Source organism: Sturnus vulgaris, chromosome 10 (genome assembly GCF_052056855.1).
Source record: "Sturnus vulgaris isolate bStuVul1 chromosome 10, bStuVul1.hap1, whole genome shotgun sequence".
In the NCBI taxonomy this organism is placed as follows: Eukaryota; Metazoa; Chordata; class Aves; order Passeriformes; family Sturnidae; genus Sturnus; species Sturnus vulgaris.
The window spans coordinates 11,233,440-11,253,950 of NC_142252.1; the positions used below are offsets into that span (position 1 = coordinate 11,233,440).

The 20,511-nt window shown below is 37.6% G+C and overlaps 1 protein-coding gene across 3 annotated transcripts in view; it reads right to left on the reverse strand.

Annotated features, from left to right (window-relative positions):
- The window catches only part of SLC9A9 (solute carrier family 9 member A9), a 174,901-nt gene that overhangs the window by 74,120 nt on the left and 80,270 nt on the right, over nt 1-20,511 (reverse strand). For all 3 annotated transcript variants that reach the window (XM_014877880.2, XM_014877882.2, XM_088170805.1), the window contains exons 10-11: nt 2,714-2,827; nt 865-976 (exon numbers count right to left, since the gene is read on the reverse strand). In XM_014877880.2, the coding sequence (XP_014733366.2) occupies nt 865-976; nt 2,714-2,827 (226 nt within the window). The remainder of the gene's footprint in view (nt 1-864; nt 977-2,713; nt 2,828-20,511) is intronic.

A 20,511-nucleotide genomic window follows, 5' to 3' on the forward strand; every position in this document is an offset into this window, starting at 1 on the left:
CAAGAACTTTTATCCATACAAATGTGGAATAATTTTTTTGCATAAAAGGTAGGAAAATGAAGCAAAAAAGGCGCTGAGTTTCTAATTTTAGAAAATTGTATCATCAATAGCGTTGGGGTATCTGCATTTCTGTCTTTTACTGAACAGGTATTCTTAGCTTATAAATGAGTTTCTCCTAACTAGCATGAGAAAGTCAAATGGAATTATTTCTATCTTGTACAAGTAAAAAAAAAATACAGAATCCAGATGAGCTTTAACAGTTCTGAGGATGATGTGCTAATCAGACTAGAACATGGCTCCCTCTTCTGGATTTTTAATTTTTTTGTTATTATTCTGCCAGGTTAACAAAATAAATAAAATTAAGTATCAAGCTGGAATACATATGAAAAAGTCTGTGGAATTCAAGTGCTCTCATCTCATGTTTCAAAGTTCTTGAAGTTTAAGGAATTGCCAAAGACCATGTCTGATCTGAGTATCAGTACTAACACTGTTCAAGCTGGATATTTACTTGCTGCTATGTAAAATATACTCAGGTATACTACAGGTGCCTCTAAAACAGCACAACTTAAAAACATGATATTCCCAAATTGTAATGGAAGTGTAGACAGATGGGGGGACAATGGATTGAAAGACAATGGCTTCCTGGGCAGTGAGTTTCCAAAGCATAAATTAAAATGGGTTAAGAGCACAGTGATTCTGATCAGAAGGCATCCATTTGCTTCAGTAGCTTTGGAGAGATGACCTTGAGTTTCAAGATAACGAATTCTTTGTGACAGATGTGGCTTTTTCTAGTGATAGATGACTATTTTTTCACTCATTAAATGTGAACAGGAAAAATACCAAAACCCACAAAATAGCTCTTACCTGAAAACATCATCATGTGCTGAAAGTTCCTGGGAATCTTTTGTTTTCGACCCAAATTCAAAAGGAAAGAAAGTGGGTATATGTTGGAAGCTCTTGCGACAAAAACTGCCACCTAAAATGTAAGATGTTGAGGAAAATAGTCGACAAACTACTGACAAAACCATAATTAACTTAACCCAAATATTTCTCTAAAATTATTTTAAGGTGTAACTAAACAAATATATTATCTTATTTCATGTTTTACATGCCATATTCTAATGCTTCCTGTGCAGTGGCAGAGATCTGCCTTCCCCAGACATGCTGGTTTATATTCATCATGATATATCTCACTTCAATCATTCTACTTCTACTCATCACATTTGTGTCACATGTGACTTCATCTTCAGCCCTTCAGGAAAATGCCCATCATCAATTGCAGAGAGAGCATTATCTCCCTGAGCAGCAATTTGCAGAGAATAAATGTCCTTTTGGACTTGATTATTACTTCCTTATTTCCTGGTGATTCATATTGTCTATATCCAGCACTTTTTGCTTTTTCTTCTCCTTCTCTGAGGACATTCTTCTGATGAAGTTCTTTATTACTCCTCTGTGGGACCATCCCAAAAGTTGCCTTAATTACAAACATGAGGCCATTATCAGATTTAAAGAAAGGCACTCTGACCTTATATGTGCTTTTTGCACATCTGCAGGTTTGTGCCCTCCCCTTGTCTTGTGGCTCAGGGATGGCACTCCCAGTCCGAGATGTGGGCTGGAGAACAGGAGGTGTCTGAGAGGTGATGGCTGTGTCCCATCAGCTGCACCAAGAGCTGCTTGAAGCTCCAGAGCTCCTGCCCTGGGCTCAGGCAGCCCCTGTGCAGTCTGCAGGCTCTCAGGGACAGGAGGGACAGAGCCACAGTGGGTCCCTGCCCTGCTCTGCAGCACTGCCCCATCCATCCAGGGGCTGCTCCTGCTGCCTGCCCATGCCTGGAGTGCAGGACAGGCTGGGCTGCCCTGCTGGGGACACTGGAGCTCCTGGCTCCTCGCTGCCATCCAGCCCAGCCTGCAGCCAGGGGAGCTCTGGTGCAGCCCTGATTATTCATTTAGAAATTACATATAAAAATTACTGCACGTAAACAGTATGCTCCCAACTTTCAAAGCTATTACAGCTCATTTAAAAGTGATAAGCAGAGGGCTGCTGCTCTGAGCCAAAAAAAATCATTGTATAAATTGTCAGTGTGAAAAGAATCTGTACTGCTGTACAAGTAAGATTTGTTGAGAAGCCATGGCAGAATTAAAGACATAGAGCTTTTCTTACCAGTCACCTAGGCACACAATGGTGTAAGTAATTCCATTTATGCTGGAGATATCAAGATTAAAGAAGGAAAGATTTGAGCAAAACAGAAATATGTGATTTTTAAGGACTTCATATAATTTAAGTGGTTTTGGGGAAGTCCTGCTTATGGCACACATCTGTCTGGAGGCAGCTCTCCAGTTTGTGGATCTGCTCTGGCTCCAGACAGGAGAAAAGGTTTTGTGTTGCACCTGTCCCCACATATGTGTCCCAATACTTATCCCAATTTTCCACCCCACTTGTAAACCATTGGCAAAAGTTTCCCAGCTGGTTTAAAGCTATTTGACTGTAGCAGAGGAGCAAAACAGCAACTGTCCAAAGAACATGTGCTTACATGCATTGGGGCAGTTACTAGGTAATAGATGATTGCACTTGGAATTGACAAAAAACTGATCTGTAGTATTCAAGGAACTGATTGCTTTGCTTGTTTACCTTTTTCCCATAGAACATGCATTCTTTATATATATATACAAAAGTAGACATGTACAGAGATATGTACTTCTTTAAAGCAAAGGATACAAGTGCACCAAATATGAAAAGAGGATTGAAGATGTGATTTTGAAACGTAAAAAGCGCGAGTCCCATGTAGCAGAAGATGACATTCTCAGCCAAAAAATTCATGAACTCGAACAACTTAAATGAGAGAGAAAGAACATAATTATGACTCATGTCTACAACAAACTACTGATTATCCCAAGTTCCCTTGGAACACAGAACTGTTTAGATGAAAGGAACACAAATTGCTGCTATTTCAAGGGAGGATTTCAAACCCACCTAATTTGCTATACAGTATAACAAGGTGTCTTTTAGCTTTAAAAACCATAGTTGCTTGCATGTTTTTCCTTGATTTGTATATGAAAGCTTGACATAGACAACTGATAAAATATATAAACAGAAAGTAAGTTATATGAGCTTCAATGCAAACTGCAAGGAAGCTGGGGGAAATTAGCTTCACTCATGTTTACAGGGGCAAACCTGGGAAATGGCTCCTGGTTACACAAGTGGCTGTGCATAATGCAGTCCTGGGTATGGGTACACTAAGGCCTAGAGATAAAAACATTTCCTAAATGGATTTTTAAGAACCTGTCCCTTTAAAATATAGCGTAGTCTTTCTTACTACCATGAATATTATCCTGCAGATGGAAACTTACTGCACTGTATGGACATCAGTATCAATACTAATTTGAAACCAAACTATTTAAAATATCATTTAAAGGTATTATAAAACAAGCTTAAAATACATGAGTAGGGTAGAATTTCTTCTGTAATAAAACAAGCCAAACCAAAATATTCATTTGCCTTGAGGCAATGTTCTTAATTGTATTTGCAACTGATTACATTAAAACTAATAAAATAAATTTTCCAGTTTAACCACATTTGGAAAAAAATCAATCATTGCTGCCAAATAACCATAGAGAGAAAAAGGGGCATTTCACTTCTGAAGTCACTTTTGAGCTCAGGATTCTATGCCAACAAATCCTGATGCAGATTTAGGACTGAAGTTGTCACTCTGTCTGCAACCAGCCATACATCACTATCCAAAACTATGGATACTATGGAGATGTTTTATTCAACCTCAGTGGGCTTCTGTATTTTTTGTAATATGTTTGTACTTCTAGAAATGAATATCCAGTAACAGTCACTAAGATTTAACAAAGGAAAAATGAGAGCTGTCACAATCATTAAAACAAATTTGAGAGGCAAAATGGCATAAAACCCATTAGTATATGGGAGAATATTTTGGACCTCTTGGCAGCACCATCAGTTATCCCAAGCACACATTCCACAGCCCTCATTTTGTGCTGCAATACTGAACAACATGAAAACAAACACAAAAAATATTTGCAGGTTAGCAGTCTTAAATTATTTGAATTAAATTTAGATGAGAGAAACCAGTTGTCAAAAACTTCAAAGTATAGGATCTTGCAACCCATAGAAATTATGATAAATCCCTGCATTTCTACTTGAGAGTAAATATGATCCCATGTCTTTGTGGGAATATCATCTGATGCATTGTTTGAAACGATAGAAAAATGTATCAGGAGTGCCACGACAGGATCTACATCTCTATAAAATCTGTGTATATATGAAAATATAAATCTGTGTATACATGAAAATCTTTTGAGGGAAGGATACTGCTATGAGGAGCCACAACTGCATAGTTTAATTGTTGGGATGAGATAAAGTACTCCAGATGTCTTAGAGCTGAATGACATTTCATTTTTCATTTAGAAAATCTCATTCAGGACTAAAAAAAATTTAAAGTAGATGTACTGTTGATGCATTTTAGAAACAGAAATTCTTAAACTAAATTTTTTTTCTCATGTCTTTGAAACTTCTGTTAATATAGATTTTTTGGATGAAAAGAGATTTTCTTCTATATCATTGCCTTTGCTCTGTACATTTTCTCAGCAATCTTACCAAATTCAAGCTTTTACTCTTGCCTGAAGTGCTTTCATGGCATAGCTGATTTTAAACTTCTCCCCTCTATTTTCCCAGCAATCCCATCAAGATGCAATTTTTACGGATTTCTTGCAAATCCAGTTTAGTGCATCTTTTTCATTTCCCCATAAATTCACTTCCTTTTACTCACTACGTGCATCCTGCTTCTTCCTGCTTCAAACTTCCAGGCTGATTTCAGTAAATGATTGTTAAAGAGAAAACAATCCCTCATTCTTGTCTGGGTGTTTGCACTCAACGTGAACAACACGAGCACTTTTCCTTTGCTGTCGTGTCCCACAGCACAGGCCTGTGGCTTCCTTGGCCTCTGTTCACAGGGGATGGAACATCTGTAGCCACAGATCCATGTCAGATGCCTCCACTGCTGGAATTGTACTGCTGAGCACCAATTCCTTTTTTTTTATTGCAATAGCAAATATAATCCAAATACTTTTATTTTTTTCTGTGAGTTTTTGTGGATTTTTAAAAATTAATAATTTTTTTTTTCTTTTTATATGTGTGTGTCTTTGCTGAACTGTGCTGGCTTTTTTCCTCTTATCTCTAGTTTCTCTGTATTTTGATCTTGCACTATCAGAGCACAGCTTACTTGCTGGAAGATTAAGTCCAGACTACTTTTCTTTCTTTGTGTAGCAAAAAATCCAGGTGCTATTTCAATAGCTCATTTAGAGCAGGCTCCACTCCTTCCTATTCCAGGCACAACCATGATACAGTCTATTATCAAAGATTCAGCTCCTTAAAATGGTAAAAGTAGCTTATTAGCTTCATTCAGGATCTTCTGTGTTCCCCACATCGTTTGCTCTCTTTTTCTAAAAGTCTATCACTCACTCATATGACACATTTATTCACTGTCTGCAACTTATTCAAATTTCTTACCATGAGTGAGAAAAAATTAAATAAAACAACTGCTTCAGAACTAGTTATAGGCATAATACCTGAATGCATTTTCCTGGAACATGACACTTGCTGATATAAAAATTATCCACTGTTCTCTTGACTTTACTTTTATTCCTGTATTTAAGTGTAGTGTTTTATTTAGTGTTCAGCTTCTGTGTTTTGTTCAACAGTAATACAGAGCCCATGGAGAAATTCCATTTAGCACTTAACTGTCAGTGCTGTGCAGCACAAATCCCTTCAGAGCAAAACAATTTGTTCTAAAGAGATCTTCTGGAAACCATGTTAAGAAACAGCTTCCATAGAAGCATTTCCCCAAATTCTCATGCCTTTCAGTCAAATGTTTCTGTCATTTTTTTAAGAGGAGATATCAAGCCCTTTTCATGAGAAGTAGAAAAATTGGAGCAACATGCTTTCACCTGGAATTTAAAAATTCTTGGGTCACCCAAGGAGTTGCACCATACACAGGAGCTTCTGGGTGACATCCTCTCCTGCCTGAGGGGCATGAGCCAGTCCATGCTGTGCCCCATGGGCTTAAATGCCACTCAAAAATTCTTAAGTTTTTGAATATAGGTACTTGCAAGTGGGATTACTTTCATGGGAAAAAAAAATTAGGACTAAAGTCCTGGATACTGAGTGTTTGGAAGTTTTTTTTCCATAACCATAAATTCCCTTCCCTTGTTACCCACACAGACAACCAACCCCCTTCCACTCTAAATGAAATTGGCATAAAGTGCTTATACACTGCTATTAACTTTCCCAGGGCTACCAGAAAACCATTTTAATATGCACATAGCAATAAGACATCATTTTGTTATAAAACTGAAACCTCTCATTTGTAATGTGGCATTTCTAACTCTCCATAAAGTCTATAAATCTGGTTATACTTTTAATGTAAGAGCTGTTATATATCACCAATGTCAACACATTGCAGAGTAGAGTATTAATTACAAGAACACTGGTTCAGAACTAATCCAGGCACTTGGTTTAGGTGCTTAGCTTAGTGAGTTACTGAAAATGGTATTTGCTTTGCTTTGGTAATTTCCTCTGTAAGTAGTAGTTATTACAAAAGACTTATATTAAAATTGACATAATATTCATGTATTTAAAAACACATAATTCATGAAATATTTTTCTATTACACTCAGCTGTTGAAAGTACTAAGAGAGATGTGCAAAAATTCTGTTTCAAGCTGGGACATTGTTCTGGAAATGTCACTTGCAGTTCAGTTCTCACGGGCAGAGGAAGGAATCAATCCAGGCTATCTGTACCTTAAGCCTTGCTGTAACCACTGAGTTTATCCTACACCAAAGTTTTATTTTAACTCAAGTGAAAAAAATTATATGATATAAAAATGGTATCATTTTATCTTTTCAGTGAGATAGGGAAAGCACAGTGTTTTTTCCTCTCCTTCCTTTCCTCCACCCCCACAGTTAAGTTCCAGCCAATTAGAGCAATAAGCTATGCCAGAACGGCTTTTGCAAGTCAATTTATTTTCTAGAACTACTTACATTTTCACTGAGTGTTAGAGAGATTTTCTAGGTAAGTAATTAGTGCACCTGCAAGATGGAACACACTAAGTACCAATGTCATCTGCAATGAAAATAGAATTCCTTAAAGGAGCATCAAAAAGAGAACATAATCTATGCCACAGTCCCCTTGTGGCTGGGGAGATGGAAAATGTAAGATTTTTCAAATACTGATACTTTAAGGACTATTTCTCATCTCAAGGGAATAAAGTTAGTATGACAGGACTGGGTAAAAGCAGAATGGCAAACAGCATTCTTTCCTCTCGAGGGAATAACATTAGTATGGAGGTATTGGGTGGAAGCTGAATTACATCCTCAAATTCCTTCCAGCAAAATTTATTGAATTTTAATCATTGATGGCAACATTGCATTCGTTTACTTGATTTAATATCTGCTGAAGGAATGCCATTCGCCTCTTGAAGGTACCTGCAGGCCTTCTGTAGTTGCACTGATTTCACTAAAAACATGGAAAATGCCACCTGTCTGGAGGGTGCACCCTACAGTGAAATATTCCTGCATCAAAACAGGGAGAGTTTCCACAGTCCAACAGCAGCTAGGAAACTAGGATGTAAAATTGATTATACTTTTAAGAGAGATCTAAAGGTGGCAGAGCTATTAAAAACTGCACAAGTCAATGTTAAGTGATGGTTATAAAATTTATTATCTTTGAATAATGCTATTTAATTAGATCACAGATATCAAAATATTCCATGAAGTCAAGGATATTGATAAATTAATAATTGATAAAAATTGCTTTTCCTTAACTCTTTTGAATTAAAATGCAGCGGGAATTCAAACTACCATAATTTTCCTGAGCTTATAGAAACCTTTATTACAGCCTAATTGCTTTATTTAATTTCTCTTCTGTTTAGAAGTTTCAAAATGGGGAAAACGTTTGGATTTGAACCTCTTTCTTGAAATCTTATACAGCTATAATGAACATTCACAGCATAGTGATATACTGCTCATTTCTGTATATGCTTAGATGAAAGAATCATCAAAAGTAACTCAAATTCATGATAAAATATTAACTTGTTTATGGTGCTAATTTTGATACGCAAGCATATCTGACTCCAACTTGCAAACACACTAGCAGGGAGAAATTCTTACAGGATCTTTAATGTCCTGGGGAAAAATTCTGGTCTTTTTTATCAGTAGGATTTGCTACTGAATTAAATGAATTTCACCCCAACAGATTTATCGAGGACACACAATAACTTTCTATTTCCCTATAGATCTAGGAGGTTTAAAGGATTCATAAGGCCTCAGGAAGAAGTAGGAAAGGAAAAAGATATAAAAGAAAACAGTAGTACCAAGGGGAAGGAAAGGCCAGCAATATTTTGCATTTCCATGGCATGGCTTAACCTTTCTGGCATAATCTACTCACCATCACCAAAGTTCAGCTTGGGAGAAGCTGGATAAACTCCTGGCACAGAATGCACTTCTGACCACCAACAGCAAAGCAAAACTGTTGGCCTCAGATATAAAGGCAAATCTTACTATTAAAATTATCATAGGTCTTGAATAGATCTTTGCTTTAAAAAAGTTTAAACCAAAAGTGTTGAAAATTAGGCAGCCAATAAGAATTTGGCATTTAAATTAAATGTTGCCTCCAATCAAATTTGGATCTAGCTCTAGATCATTAGTCTTGCTAAATTGCTTAGCCAAGGGGATTTCTGCAAAGTTGTTTTTTTTCAAACACGGCCCAGTTTGTAAGAGAGGGAACATTTTTAGATCAGTATCTCCTCTTCATGCAGCACAACCAACTTTTGCTAAAATACAGCACCTTAAATGGTACCTACAAATAACCCCAGCATGACCCCTGAATGGAAGCTGTCACCAAAAGAGAGGGGATGGTGCTGCTGCTCCTACAACTTGCCAGCCGAGTTCTTCTTTGCTTCACAAACTAGAAACAACCATTTTCAAAGTGCTTATTTATCTTAAATTCCTGAGCTGAGATGTTGCAGGCACAAAGGAAGGAGCACCCCAGGGCTCTGTTGTCTCAAGATTATGTGCTCAGGGATTGCTGCAGTTCAAACTCGCTCCGTTTATTTTAGCAGGACTGATTTCTGCAAGGATTAAGGAAGGGTTCTGCTCCAGATGGGGTGTAATAGAGTGCAGCTGGAAAATTGTTTGAAGGGATATAAAGAACTTTTGACTGGTCAGCAAATAGTGGTGGTACTGGAATAACTGTGTTCAGGGTGAATTTGGAAATTTTTGGGCATATTGATGCCTCTTCCATTCCCTGATAGAGGCAATGATGGTAATGGAAAATGAAGAGGTTAACAGTCTGCTCTGCCCAGGATAAGCAAGTATTCTTATCAAGCTGAAATCAGGAAATAGACTCTGTGTAGAAGAAAAAGAATAAAAAAATGCAAGATAATAATAGCATCACTGAAAATGAAGCTAAAGGACATATTCTGAACACCCTGAATGATACTTTCTTGGAAGGTTCCTTCTGGGGTGGACAATTACTGATCATGTGGAAGTGGGACATAAACTGAGAGTTAAGGGCTATGTGGAACAGTGGTTAAAAAAATAAGCAAAAGAAAGAAACAGCTGTTGGCTTTGCCAAAGCAAACTTTGGGTAACAAAGGAGACTTAGTTGCTTTAAAACATGACTGTTCTTCTGATCAAAGAAAAACAGGAATGTTCTCAATGTAATATAGTTATCTTTAAAATGGCAATGAGCTGATAGATCCTTTGCATCTCTGCATGTATATTAGAATTAGAGGAACTGCTGCTGATTTTTCAAAATTAAAACACAAAATCAATCTCATCTTTCCCTTTCATTCCTCTCAAGTGTGTTTTTATTTTTTCTGGGACCTGCCACCACAGTCCTAACCTCTTACAAGCAATTCAATTTCTAGAGAGGATAAATGCAATTTATTCTATTTCAATTTTCTGAGAGGAAATATACTCTAATACTAATTATTGAAGTGTGCTCTCATAAACAGTTTCCTTCCTTGCCAAGTTTTGGATGTTGGAAAGAAATTCAGTTAGTCTTTGATGTATTAGGAATTAGTGACTTTTATGGGGGCCTTTAACCTATCAGGACTAAAACCAAAAAGTTCTTGTGATGTTTCCCTTCAAAGCCTCTAAGACTAATTCTGTGGAAAAAATAAAGCTATAGAACTATAGAATAGGAATTACTCTATTTTACCTAAACTGGACAGCAGAAGCAGTATTCACATGCATTTTTATGAAGCCATGTTGTTTTGTTTCTTTTTTATTAAGGGCTTAATCTAAGATAAAAGAGTTTTTACTGAATAACTTTTCTAGTTTCTGTGCAAAAATTACTTGTTCAGGGTTTCCCATATTTACACTGCTTTGTTTATAGAGGCTGGAGGGGAATGGACACAAGGTCTTACCAGTTTTTAGTCAGGCAGGGCATCCTCACACTAAGAATTGCTCTTGCTCTGGACAGTGTTGAATGTATGAGATCCTCATGATATTAAGCTCCTTTTATTTTTCTTAAAGACTTATTATTGATGAGACAACTTTGAACTACATTACCTTGGCAGAATGCCAAGTGGAGATACACTGGGCAGAATTATTTGCAATTACTCTACCATTCATTACCTGCTGTAATTTGTGTGACTGAAGCTGAATTAAAGTCAAAACTTGAAAAAGAGTCTCAAACTTGTACCCCATTTCATTATTGTAGGTCAATGAAAGTATATAGATTCCAAAATACGTACAAAAATAGGACACTTATTTGAATCCTAGTCATGATTTAGACATTTAGTCCGAAAACTTTTGACAAAGGGCTTTTTTAGCCCTTAATTATGTGCACAGACGGTACCATGAGAAAGAGATGAGCTATAGTCAGCTGTTTAGTATGTCTTGCACTGTGCTACCATTTGGTACAAATGTCTCTTTGGAAGGTAGGAAATCCATTAATCGTGTAATGGAAACACAGCTGTGCAGTCACTAAAAAGACAGGATGCTGGCAAGGGCTTTAGACTATTATAATGCCTTATTTGCATGTATTTATTTTCTTCTTGCAGCTTATTGTGTGAAAATTCTAGTGTTACCTACATGGTTCTGAAAGTTTTGACCCAAGCTTTTGTGCAGTTCTTATGGCTGATAGGGAACTTTGCAGATAATAACGCTTGAAAGAGAATTACGAGGAATCAGCATTCGTGCAAAAACCATGTAAGTGAAAAAGGAGAAACATCAGACTGCAAGAACGGATCCTTGTCAGCAGCAGTTTGGTGCTGCTGGGAATCACACAGCAGCTCAGATTCCTGAAGGCTTCCCATTGCCCCAAGGCTCTCTGGGGAGGGCAAAACCATTCCTGTCTAAAACAATATAAAGTATAAAAGTAGCAAAGCTCCCAAAGCACACGGACTGCTTTGGGTGAGGTCAGTCCCCATCTGCAGCAGAAGTCTCCCAGCTCTGCAGAGATCCCGGTGTAGCCTCTCCAACCTCGCCAGAAATAGAATCTTAATTGTGTTTCCAAACACAAGCCCCACAGGAAGAGCAATTATGGACCTGGTGACACGTACTCATGCAAGTGTAAGGCAACACAGGGTTCTAATTAAGGAACCTATTACTAATACCCTCAACATTAAAAACTATTTTAATCTATATGCTGAACAATTTTACTGCATTCCAATTTAGCAGTATAATGTATTATGCACAGAAATACAAAACAGACAGGTTTTTTCTAGAGATTTATTCCATAACTGAAGAATTTATTGATAAATCCTGTATTAAAATCATCTAACACAATAACATGAAGTGTCAGTGTTTCCAAGCTAGAGAAAATTGTTGCCATTGGGACATAACTATATTTTTAGTAAGGAACTGAGTGTTTTTACCTCTGTTATCATTATATGTATTTAAAACTCGCTCATTTATAGCATAAGCCAAATCTCATTTAAGTCAAAGGGCTTTGGTTCATAATGTAAAATTCTACATTTCATTAGTTCATCAGTTCATACCTGTATGAAAAATTAGGGAAGACTTAAAAGAAGAATCATATCTTTATTTTTTATCCTTGTCACAAATTCTCAGATGAGGGAGTTCTGACTGACTAAGTTTGAGGAAATTGTTGCAATTATCAACTTTTACAAAAGATGAGATTGTATAAGTTGTACTTCAAACTGAAGTTAAACATATTTGTTCTAAGTATGGGATATTAAAGTGCACCCTGCTCTGTCTCAGCCCTACATATTGATGGTGTGAGAATATGCCCCTAACCCAGGACTAGATTGATTCTGGTTTGCTTTTTCTCTTTATGCATTCCACAATTGCTGCTATGGGGGTGGCAATAATTAGGATGGGCTTGATTTCACAGGCTACGTACATAGAGAGAATTCTCTTCACAAAACTGGATGTGTTTTACACCAGTGGGGTACAAGGCCGGAGATTTGCATAGCTGCAGAGTTAAAAACTAAGGATAAGTGCAAAGTACCCAAAGCAGGTAGAAACACTGAGAGGTCTGTGTTCAAACCTCCTGTGAGAGCACTGGCAGCAGCACTCAGCGATCTGCAGAGCTCCACAAAGCTGTGCTTGGCTTCTGCAGCAGCTCACAGCCCCAGGCAGCCTGACCACTGACACAGCAGCACACAGGAGACAGAGCCTCATGTGGGATTCAGGGCAGTTCCAGAGGAGCTACACACAAGCATCACTTCAGGAGTTCCTCCCACATTTCTCCATATGCCAATGAGATTTTGGCCTATCAGTTATAATTCCAATTGGTATTGGAATGTTAGCTAACTGCTGGCATCTGATACTGTGCTGCAAAGAGTAAACTACAACCTTAACAATCTAAGATCTTTATTAATATTTAAAGAAAATGTTTAATGTTTAAACAGATTGTAAAAACTTTAATGAAGACATTTGGAAACTAGTTTGCATATGGTGTTATGCTCCTTAGGCTACAGCATCAAAAATGACATCATTTTTCAACAAGATAAGCTTCTCTGTAGAAATACTGCTTCATTACAGTTCTGGTTTACTTCAGGGTATAAATTACATTTGAGCATGTTATTTCCCAGTTTCTGTGCTTAAGCAAAATGAAGGAAAATGTTTTTTTATTTGTTTTTCAAGAGAATTTATCTTCATAGGTCCAAAGTACTTTTCTTTATTCTGTGCGTGTAAGACACTAGAATGTGATATTCCTCATAAAATGCTAATGACAAAGGGGCACACGCTTGATGGGAGCTAATGAGGCCAGAGCACATCTGCACATTCTCAGTTAAGGAATCACTAATGCAGGTGTACAAAAAGAGGGAAAATGGAAACTACAGAATAAAGTACTGAATATTCTAACAAGATTTCTGTACATGGACACCCAATATTTTCAGTATTATGGATAGGAAAGCATCTAATTTATTATATAAACCATAAATGATGCAGGTAATTACTGATGCCCCAGAGTTATAAAGTCTGCAGTTATTGCTTTACTCATAGCAATATTTCCTAGCTGTTTACCATCCATCATGTAGCTCACAGCTGAAAGAGAGGAAACAGTTTCAGCATTTTCACATAAATTTAAGAGGAGTCACATGTAAAGAGACTGCAGATTAACATTCTTTTAGCATGGTTAAGTAATCAGGAACATCAGTCAGATAATGAGGGATTTTGTTAAGAAATTCAGATTGAAAGACATGGTAGTATAATTCCTTTTGCAGAAATCAAGATTTTCTTGTGTTTTGATTCTTCTTGCTAAACCCATACAGTAAGCAGCTTTAGATTTCTTTATAGCATTACACTGTTCTACAGGGTTCCATAAGATCTTATGGTACATCTGGTCAAACAATGCACCTGGCATGTTTCCAACCTTCATCTTTTTCTGCTAAACACAGAAAATAGCCGTGCAGAGAACTGGAATTCATTGTACACTTCCTGTCAATTGCAACCCATTTAAAGGTAATAGCTATTAGAAGCTCCACGCATGTGGTGCATATTCAATTAGAGACAAGCAGGCAATTGCTGAGTGAGGGCTGTTGGTGACAGAGCAGGGGCTCTGCAGGGATGCTCTGGCTCTGCAGGCAGGAACAGGGCTCAGCCAGCACTGACACTGCTGGAGCTCATCAGAGCCTTGGGAAGGAAAACTGGAGCTTACAAGGGAAAGCACAGGACAAGAATGAGGGGCTGCTTCTCTTCAGGGTACGTAGGCTGGAGCTGTGATGATAGCTAATGTCTAGAGACCTCAGCTTTTGGACTTTTAGAAGGGTAGAAGACTCTGGCTTGTGTTGTTTCCAATACAGGTTAGCTACCCCAAAATTAGCAGTGGTTTTTACCCACAGTTTCAGGTATCTGATCCTAATAGCCATAAAATAAATACTGCATAAACCATTCTTTTTTTAAACCGTGCTTACAAGCCTTTTATGTGTGTATAATTTTCTTCTCTTTCTCTCAAAAAGAAAAAAAAAAACAAACGGGGCATTTCTGTGTTCTCCCTGATTGTTTCCAACAGCTGCAAAATGAAGATTTTTGCTATAGGCTTTTCTCAAAAAAAAGAAAAAAAAATCTGGGCGGAATACCAGAAGACAAGAGCAAGGTATTTCCCTAATATTATTAATTTCTGAAGTATTTAAGAAAAATTAGCTAAAACATAGGCAAAACTATACTAATGCTATTCCAGTACAACTAAATCTTCCCAAATGCTGTTTTATTTCCAGACTCCTGTTACCAAAAGGAGCATCTTCTCTCCAGACCTTTCTATTGAGCCCTGTTAGTCGATCACTGCTTTTTCCTGAGCAGCACTGCTTGAAGCCTCCGTCTTTATCACTTTTGAGTCTGAACTTGTAGGAGTTCAAGGAGGTTGGAAATTAGAGGTTTTTTTTTTTGTTCAGCTGCAGAAAGGGAACCATGAGACAGTGCCCATCAGAGCTAACTTTTATGCTCAGTCTCCACTTTAATGGAAAAATGTGCTTCATGCATGCAACCTATTTAACACTAACCAAGAATTTGGACTTTGCTGGAATCTTTAGGCAAAGATCTAGTATATTTTTGAAGAGTGACAGACCTAAATGCTATGCATTAGTCAAAAAGAATTTCCAGTTTACTCTCAGAGGACTAGCCATCAAATATATTATCTCATATCAGACAGCCAGCTATATGCCTTGGAAGATAATAGACCCCCCATTCTGGTATGAAATTTTCCTGTAGGCACTGTGATTGTGGCATGCTGGGAAAACAGATTCCTCCTGCACAGCCCAGATGCAAAGACTGATTAGAATCTGGTACTGGTGGAAACCTTTCTGAGAGATAACTTTTCTCTCAGCCTTTCTCTCTGACAATCATCTGTGCAGAAATACCTGACCTCTTCAGTGCCTTAAAGGTCATTTTTCCCTAAGAAGAGCTGCTGAACAAATCACATCAGCTGTCAATGAGGCTGCTCATTTCAAAAGGAGGAGAATTATCTTTGTGTATCCTTATGTTTTGTGGTAGTTCTGCCTTGCTAATAATCCTAATAGTCTAGGACATTTTGCTGTAATTAAGGTTTTCCTCAGCCTTGAAATATTCTCAATTTTTTTATAAATTAAGAACCTGAATTAGAAGAGCCATTAAAACCTGACATTTGTGCATGTACTTTTCTTTCTAGAAGCATAAACTCATTATCTATAAACAGTCCAATGTTTGGTAACACAAAATAGTAGGCATTAACCAGAGAAAAATTAATGTAGGCTGTGTAATATAGAAGCAAGCCCAGCTCTCTTTACGTGGTGTCTTACTCATACAAATAGCAGAACTAAAGCCCCAGGGCACACACATGTCCAGTGTGACTATGGAGGGCTTAAGATAAAGGCACCAAACCATTTCATTTTGGGCTGCAGCTCCCTAGGAAGTTAGAGGGCTGCTTCTTAGAAGGCTGCATCTCCCCAGTATGGGTGCTGGCTATCCGGACTGGGACCCTCACAAACCAGGTGCAGTTTGGTGTTGGTAGTGCAGCATCATCTCCACCCAGATTCTCTCCTCCTCTTACAGAAAGATCACAGCAGTAGCTGCAGTTCCTGGCATGTGCTTTTAACAACAAACTCAGGAGAAATCATTCTGCTACTAAAGCAGAATTTGCAGTGTGTTATTTATTTTCTTATCAAAAGACAGCTGATGGGAGAATCCTGTAAGACAGTATCATGTATCTGGAGAAAGGAGATTTGTTGTTGCAGTGCTGGCTCTAGCTCTGCTTGTAACTGGTTTACAAGACACATGGGCCAGCAGAAAAGCAGTAGAATGTTAAGATCTCAGTGATGGTGCTTCATTTGGATACAGTGGCTTCAGTCACCTCTCTGCCTTTAGTCCTGCAATGCTCTTTTTAGTAAACATTGTTGGCATTCAGGTAACACTCCTTTGATTAATTGATTTCTTTTCCCCTTTCAGTTAATTCGGACATCTCCACTGCCATACTTTACGTTTACTCTAATGTTTTGCTTTGCTTCTAAAGTGAGTCCCTAATCATGGGTGAAACAGCTCCCCAGGGAAGTGGTGGAATTTCCATCTCTGGAAGTGTTCAAAAATGAGATGTGGCATGGTGGTATTCACTTGATGATTGGACTTGATGGCCTTGGAGATCTTTTCCTACCTCAATGATTCTATTATTCTAAGTCTATATTGAGACTATACTATAACATATTAGAATCAGGGAGCTATAATGATTTGATTTGCAGGTTTTGAGAAATTAAAAAAAATTTTTTTTTTATTTTTTTCAACCTATTTGGATTAATGTGATTAATTAGAATTAAATTGATATGCTGATAAACACAATCCTTTTACACCAAAGTGTCTTTGGAATGCAGCTTAATTTCTGATCCAACAGTCAGCTGATTGATCCCTTGCCAGTGTCCTTCTTGGAAGACATATAGCTGCATCATCAATGAGCTAGGGACGTTTTTCATGTATTTTCCAGGGATTTCCAGGAAATATTAGCTGCTCTCCTGCAAAGTGATGACTTTTATTAATGAGAGATAATCATGCCTGCTCTACAGTGGGGAGATTAAAATCTGAAGCAATCAGTTCTCTGTCCATCAGTGAGCAAAGCCCAAGACCAGTCTGAACTTTCAGTCCTTCAGTGCAGACTGATCTGCTTAAGCCTCCGAGTGAGACTGCATGTCTGGCTAAAGTCATCCAGAAGTTCAGCAGCACTGAGCTCTCTTGGCGTGTCTTTACCTCATTCTCCTGCCTGTGTTAAACCTTGGAGGTGAAGGGCCACTGAAATCTTAACTTGGAATCTTGTGCACACAGCACACCCGGTGCAGCTGAACAATCAGGCCAGGAGCTCTTATCTCTAAGGCAGCTTGTTCCCTTAATGGGTTTGCTATCAGGAGCAACAAAACAGGTGAGTAACAGTTTAACTCCTGATGTGATTAGAAAGGCACTACACTGAATCTGAGAAAGCAACCTTCACCATCAGTCAGACACACCTGCTTCAGAGGTGACCATGAGAACAAGGCTTAGACTGGGGAATGAAGGGAGACAGGCAGGGCAGTGTGTGACATATTCCCTTGTTGGCTGGACATGCTTTCCTGTGTCTGTTTGTAATTCCCTGGCTCTTCTTCCATAGGTGATGCATTTCAGAACTCCCTTTCCAGAATTTATAACTTGCTGACACGATTTTGTCTGCAAAGTGAATTCTCCATCCCCTTGCACACTTAACCAAGGAGAGGTATTGCCCTGCCCCACTCTTGTTGCAGTTGTTTCCCAGAGTTAAAGGAACATAACCAGAAAAGATACAACTCCTAAACATGATGGATAATATTTATGGCCATTAGTCAGTGCTCCACCACTAGGAAAATGTGCTGGTCTTAGCTTGGCATTTGAGTGAAAGTGATAGAGGGCAGAGAGAAAAACAGCGTGAGGAATGTCATCTTCCTGTAGAAAACACAATATTATCCATGAATCCTTTTCTAGAGGTAACCTGTAGGGATTTCCACTCTGCCCACTTTTAACAAAGCAGGGATTTCTATTTATCTCACAACAAACACCCTGTCCAAGCTCTGACTTACTTGTAGCAGAGCAAATCAACCCATCCCAGCTGTACATCTGAAGCCTAATGTAAAATCTGAGCTGTAACGTCCCAAGATTTAGAAGCAAGTGTGTGGCTGCAGCATAACGTGAGGGGAGAGAGCAGCTGTAAATAATTCTGGAGAAAGCTGCTCAGAATCAAATAGCTTTCGATCAGACCCCTGCAGTTTCATCTTCTCCTTCGCTAAAGATACATTGGATAAATTAAACTTTAAGTGGCTGAAATTCAGGAGCACTCTGTTAGACCTAACCTTGTTGCCATGGAGGGCAGGGTCAATCTCACTGTTAAAATCATGATGGCTGTTGTCAGGTCAATGACGATGACTTAAAATTACTGCCATAAAACATCAGCCATGTTAAAAAAAATGACAGTAAAAACACAGAATAAACAGAATGTTTATAAATACTTAACGGAAATTGGGATAATTGAATTAAAACTAAAGCGTCCATTTTCACTAAATTTTTATTATCTTACTTTCCTTATAAGAGTGTTAAAATAATTCATTTATTTATCAAAAGATTAGTATCGCTTTATTGTCTCAGATTCTGTAAGTTTCAGATGCTTGAAATTCATATTTCACTTTCATGGAATCTTAAAGAGTGATTGACAGAATAATAAAGGATATATGGGGACTAATAATTACATGGCATCTTTTAGCAGGCCTTTTTAATAGATGTTCTTAAATTCTCTTCTAAGAAATGTAGAAAAGTTCTCATTTTACAATAGTGTCTGAAGAGAAACTTTTAATTTTTTTTTGAGCAAAGGATGATGTATTATGGGAAATGCAGAACTTGGCACTAGGGTTAGAAATACCTTCTCTATCACTGTATACTGGATTTTACCATCAAGCTATAAAATTTTAAAGGCAAGTAAAAAATGCAAAGAAAATTATGCAAAGCAGTAAAGAAAAAGTATGTTTAAAAACAGCTAACACAATTTTGCAATCTGATTTACAATTTTACATCTAATTTCCATGGGTTTTGTTAGCTTCAGCTTCAGCCTTAACTCACTGTTTTGTCAGTGTTCATTACAGTTCAGCACTCCTTTCTGAAAGATCTGTCATATTGTAACAAAAGAGAGAGACTGCTTTGGAATAATTATATAAAAGAACTGAAAAGCCCTTGATTTTGGCCAGTAATGAGTAATAAAAATGACTTAGATTGGGAGCAAAGCCAACTATCTGAGCAACAATATTCATTGAAGATGCACTGAAGTTCTATATGATTATGAGAATGCCAAGTGTGTGGCTTATTAAATTTGCTTGAAGAGAATTCTTGGGAGAGAAAGAAAGAGGCAGTGCAGGTCTCACTGAAACAGCTGCATATGAAAGGGTAATATTTGGATTAGAAAATAAATTAGAAGAATTCAAAGGAATTCAACAACAATGTTTGAACCATATCTTAAAGGAGGCTGAGGATTAAGGGCTTATGGGGAAGAGAAAAACAGAATAGGAAAGTGTGCATGAAACTCATAGCTCCATAGAGAAACACATAATCCTTTTCTGTGTGTGTTCAAGGGTAAATTTGGTTTATTTTCACTATTTTGCTTTGCACTTGTTGAATAGAAGGGAATAACAAAGTAAACATGAACAAAAGCAGGATGCATTTAAACAAAATATTAGTTAATTCTGCAGCTGAAAAGCTTCATAGGTAATTTAAAATATCACAACCTTGGCGTTTTCTGTCTCTCTCTGAGAATATGCATCACTAAAATACGCAGATGAATCCCTGAAAAACCTTCTATTTAAATTGTAAGTTATATGCAAGAGGAGTAATGGCATACGTAATGCAGCCTTTCTGCAAAACAGAAACCATTCTATAGTAGATTTCAATGTCATTCCTTACAATGCAGTTATCAGAGAAAGGTTAGTTCTCTGCTGGGAGACTTTCTGAAAGCACCAGCCTCTACTGCTATAGTAGAAATACAATTGAAAAGACTTATCCTGTTCAATAGCTGACACTTTATCATGGGAGTACTGACCAGAAACTTTTTTGTGATTTAGAATCTGTGAGACTCTAACAGTTGAATTGATACTGTGGCCGGTATTTTTTTCTATCAAGTTGTTTTTGATAGAAAATTGGATTTTTGATTAAATTGAGATGTGCAAGCAGTGATGAATTTTTCTACGTAAAATTCCCAATGCTTAAAAGAAAGGAATTGCTGAAAAAGGTATGAGACTGCATCATGAAAATCATAGTATTGGGCCATAAGTTTCCATTTTGCTCTAGGAGATAGATTTCCTACAGTCTGGGGTTCTTGGGACATATGAGTCAAAGTTAAAAGGGATGAAAACTGCATTTAAATGACTTCTTACAGGATCTAGGTGGTGGCAGGGTTGTCTAAAATTACTCGTGCTGAAAAGTGTTTTGAACACTGCAATGTCACAGATCTGAGAATAGCCCTAAGTTTTAGAAAATAATTACAATTGTACTAGTCACTTGTTCAGACAAAACCCA